Source organism: Emiliania huxleyi, assembly GCF_000372725.1.
Source record: "Emiliania huxleyi CCMP1516 unplaced genomic scaffold EMIHUscaffold_773, whole genome shotgun sequence".
NCBI classification, from domain to species: Eukaryota; Haptophyta; order Isochrysidales; family Noelaerhabdaceae; genus Emiliania; species Emiliania huxleyi.
In genome coordinates, this window is record NW_005196217.1 from 1 (window position 1) to 4500 (window position 4500).

Consider the following 4500-nt stretch of genomic DNA (forward strand, 5'->3'; position numbering starts at 1 on the left):
ACCTGCAGCAGCATCCGGTCGCCCGTATCTCCCCAGATCTCCCCAGATCTCGATCTGCCTGACCTGCAGCAGCATCCGGTCGCCCGTATCTCCCCAGATCTCCCCAGATCTCGATCTGCCTGACCTGCAGCAGCATCCGGTCGCCCACGTCGTCCTCCGTCACAACGCAGAGGCCCTCCTCGTCGTACGCCCCGCAGCTGGCGCACAGCTCGACCAGCCGTCCGGTCGCCGCCAGCTCTCCGCTCAGCCGCGCCGCCGCGCCTTGGCGGCGGAGAAGGAAGGGCTCGGGCGCGTAGGCAACCACCGTCTCGCCGTGGCCGATGGCGCGGTGCCACGAGTCGAGCAGCCAGTACAGCAGCGAGTTGATCACCTGCGAGCGAGATACGGCCGAGGTGCGGCCGAAGTGCGACCGAGGTACGGCCGAAGTGCAGCCGAGGTGCAGCCGAAGTGCGGCCGAGGTGCGGCCGAGGTGCGGCCGAAGGACAGCCGAGGTGCAGCAGCGAGCGATCACCTTCTCCTCGGGGCCCGCGCGCGCGATCCGGTCGAGCATGTACGCAACCTCGCTCGAGTCGCGCTCCCACTCCTCCGGCACGCCTTCGAAGTGCGCGTGGAAGGGCGACGCCGCCTCCCCTCCCTCCGCCTCCCCTCCCTCTGCCTCCGCCTCCGCCTCCACCTCCGCCTCCGCCTCCGCCGCCTCCGCCGCCGCCGCCTCCGCCGCCTCCGCCGCCTCCTCTTCCACCGGCGCCTCCGCCTCCTCCTCTCCCCACCACTCCTCCGCCTCACCCTCGGGTCGTGCCGCCGCCGCCGCGCAGAGCCACGCGCGGTTCGCTATCTCGAGGAACGGGTACACCATGCGGCAGCGCTGCCAGATGAGGCGCGCGTTGGTCGGCTTGGGGTGCCAGTTGCCTACGTGTACCATACCTCCAGAGCATCGAATCCAGTTGCCAGTTCCCTACGCGCTGAATGCGCCGACAACATTCAGAGCACCGTGTGAACACGAGGGGCACGCACACAGTGAATACAGCGGAAGACGGCCGAAGGCAGCTGAATACGCCTCCTCTGGTTGGGATACATGAATACGTGTTCTGCGGCTAGGGCCGGGTGCCCTAAAGTCGCAACGCGTAGGCCTAGTGCACCATTCTGTGTGAGCTCGGCACCCACAGTCCTGCCGCTGCTCGCCCCAAAGTTGGTCTCGAAGGAGCTCTTCAGCGACGGCCACAGCGAGCGGTCGAGCAGGCGGTACCTCACCAATAAGAAAGGAATGGATTCAGCCGCAAGCAGAACCAGTCAACTGAGAAGTCGAGCAGGCGGTCACTCGTCGGCGCCGCGCCAGAAGAAGGCGAGGCAGAGGACCTCGAGTGAGCGCGAGCGCTGGTCCGTCTTGACCTTCTCCGTCACCGTCCGCGCGGACCAGAGCAAGTCTTCTCGGTCCTCCGCGGTCGGCAGAGTGAGGTACGCTGCCACCAACAGCCAGCTCTGCTCGAGCGCGCGCTGCACGTCGTCGAGCGCCCGCCGCACCTCCCTCGGCTTGCCTCCGTCCAGCGGCGCGACCTCCTGCAGGGCTGGTCCGAGAGGCTCAGAGATAGCGGACTCTCTCACGGGGCCTGCTTCCGCCCGTGCGGCGCAATCTCCTTGCCGTCGGCGCGCCTGCGCGGGGGCGGGGCGCGGGGTGCGGCGGCGGGGTCGGCCGTCTCTTGGAGCGGTGCCGTCGATGTGTGAAGGGAGAGCCTCGGAAGGGCCTCGGAAGGGCCTCGGAAGGGTCTCGGAAGGGTCCCAGAGGCGCGCCGTGCGAGGAGCGGGTTGAGGCCATTCTTCTTGGGCACGAACTTGAGCACGGCGTATAGGTCCGGGTAGGTCTGCTGGCAGCGCACCACCAGGCCGAGAAGCCCGTCCAGCGCCGCGATGTACGTCTGCCGGCTCAGGCGGCGAGTCAAGAGCAAGTGCACGCTGAAGCCGCCGTCCGCCCACTCCTCCCACCCGACGCCTTGGCCGGCCGACGCGCCGAGCGGCACCGTCGTCGCCCCTTCGACAAACGTCGCAACCAGCTCCTCGTACTCGGCCGGAGGACGCTCCCACTCGGGCCATGGAGGGAACTTCCCGTCGGTGCCTGTGGAGAGTCTGGCGGCGGCGAGCGGGTCCGCAGTGGCCAGTGCCGCAGCGCTCCGGCAGCTGGTGGCTGCAAGAGGCGTGTGGACGGACGGACCGGCGATTAAGCTGAAGGAAAGCGAGGCGGCGGCGGAGAGGAGCAGCATCGCTGAGTCGGCTTGCTTGCCCGGCTGGAGGGGCCAAAACAAATATGCCCGGGCGGCAGAGTTGCGCCGAAAGGCGGGAGAAGCCGCGAGAGCAAGGGAGCGGCAGGCGGCGGCGCCGTCGCAGAACGAGGCAGAGGAGAGCGACGCGACAGAGGATGAAGCGACAGGAGAGAGAACGACGAGAGTGGGACGACCGCGAGGTGGCATGAAGCTTGAAGGTTGCAGCGAGAATTGGCGAGGGACTGCGAGGAGAGATAGGAAGAAGCAGACGCCCAAGGGTTAGGGTGGGCGACGGCTAGCACCACACACCTCTCCTTAAAATCCCTGTGTGGTGGCGGCGTGCCGTCCTCCCATCCGAACAACACTCTCTCTCTCCCCATCCGCCATCCCTCCCTTGGGCTGTCTTTTTTCTTTCTTTCTTTCTGCGCCCGGCGCGCCTCGAAATTCTTTTTTCCGCATTGCGCGTCGCCCTGCGCAAGAGCCTCTCCGGCTTGCCCGCCTCCGACACGGCGGCGGTGAGGCGCTTACGCCTCCTCGACCGCGTGATCGGACGCTGGAGATCGTCGCCCCGCCGCGGATCCAAGTTGCATCGGAGGACACCGCACGCACGGTACTTAGAGAAGAGGGAGAAAAGTGCCCGCGCCATCCTCGATCGCCGTGCAAAGCTCGCTTCCGAGCTCTCACGCCGCGCGTAGGGCCCTTAGGGGCCTAGAGAACACAACCCCCTCTCTTTTCTCCCGGCGAGTAGAGGGCCCGCCCACCCAGGGTACCCCTCTCGAGGGACCCCTTGTGTTGCTCTTTCGAGGTCTCGCTCCAAAGACTCGCCCTAGTATGGACCGAATTCCCGCATGGCCGCTCCCTCCCTCAAGAATGGCGGCAGTGGCGCTCACTACAGGTGGGGTCAGTCCGCCCGCGAAGTGACGATCGCCATCAACGCCGGCTCTCGTCGCGGCCGAGACTTTCGTGTCGAGATCAATCGGAGCCGCGTGAGCGTGGCGGCCAGGAGCTGCGGCGACGAGGTGGCCGCAGACGCCGCGGTCCCTGCGGCTCACAGGCCACCCTCCGACCGCCTCTCCCACCGCCTCCCCAGTGGCAGCACCTCCTGCGCGGCGAGCTGCAGCGACCCGTGCTGACGGACGAGTGTGAGTGGAGCGTGGAGGACGGGTCGCTGATCATTGCCCTCGCCAAGGACGGCCGGCTCGGCGCCGAGGCGGAGTGGTGGACCGGGGTGCTCGCCGGCGAGGACACGCTCGAGGCACGGACGGCGGACGCGGTGGCCTACGCCGCGCTCGAAGGCCTCCCCGAGGAAGAGCGGCACCTCGCTACAAAGGCGGCAGCCGAGAGACAGCCGAGAGATAGCACCCCGCCACAAAGGCGAGGCAGCCGAGAGATGGCCGCGAGATGGCCGAGAGATAGCACCTCCCCACAGAAGCCCTCCTCGCTGCGGGACACACTGCAAGACACACTGCAAGACACTAGCAGCACACGAGACAGAGCTGCGAGACAGAGCTGCGGACAGCTGCGAGACAGAGCTGAGAGACGGAGCTGCGAGAGACGGAGCTGCGAGAGACGGAGCGCGAGACAGAGCTGCGAGCTGCGACGGAGCTGCGAGACCAGCCACCACCCGCAAGACGCCTCCCGCGCAGGCGCTCGCCATGAGCAGCGGCCTCGACGCCGTGCACGCGCTCGCTGCAAAGGCCGCCGCGGCTTCCGACGGCGCGGGCGGCGGAGGCGCTGGCGGCGGAGGCGCTGGCAGCCGTGCTGGCGGCGGTGCGGGTGAGGGTGCGGGTGTGGGTGAGGGGGCGGAGGAGCGGGCGGGGCCGGCTGGGAGGGTGCGGCGGCCTCTTCTTCGGCTGCCCGTCCCTGCTGCGCCATGAGGCGCTGGTGTTGCGAGCGCAGGTGCTCGGGCTGAGCGACATCCCGCAGTGGATCCTGGACGAGGTGGAGGGAGATCGAGCCGAGATCGAGCCGAGATGTGATCCCGCGGTGTGGACGATTCGGGGGGGGGGGGGGGGGGGTACTTTTCTTGGCCAGTCGGGGCCAGCCCGCCGCCAGCCCGTCGCCAGCCCGGCCCCAGCCCCGGGAAAATTTTTCCGAGGTTGGTTCTGGCGAATTGGGGGACGGCAAGTGAGGGGGGGGACCGGGGGGGGGAAACTGCCCCCCAGGGGATCCGGAGGCCTCCCCGCAGGCCCAAACACAACCCTTTTCAAAGGGAAGAACCCCCTCCCGAACCAAAAAAAGCTGGGGC

The 4500-nt window shown here is 68.1% G+C and overlaps 1 protein-coding gene across 1 annotated transcript in view; it reads left to right on the forward strand.

Moving 5' to 3' along the window:
• Positions 1-3100: 3100 nt before the first annotated feature.
• EMIHUDRAFT_249387 (hypothetical protein) overlaps positions 3101-4500 on the forward strand; it is a gene marked incomplete at both ends in the record, with an annotated part of 3689 nt that continues 2289 nt past the window's right edge. Inside the window, 2 exons of the mRNA XM_005760188.1 lie at positions 3101-3271; positions 3343-3525. Coding sequence (XP_005760245.1) covers positions 3101-3271; positions 3343-3525 — 354 coding nt within the window. The remainder of the gene's footprint in view (positions 3272-3342; positions 3526-4500) is intronic.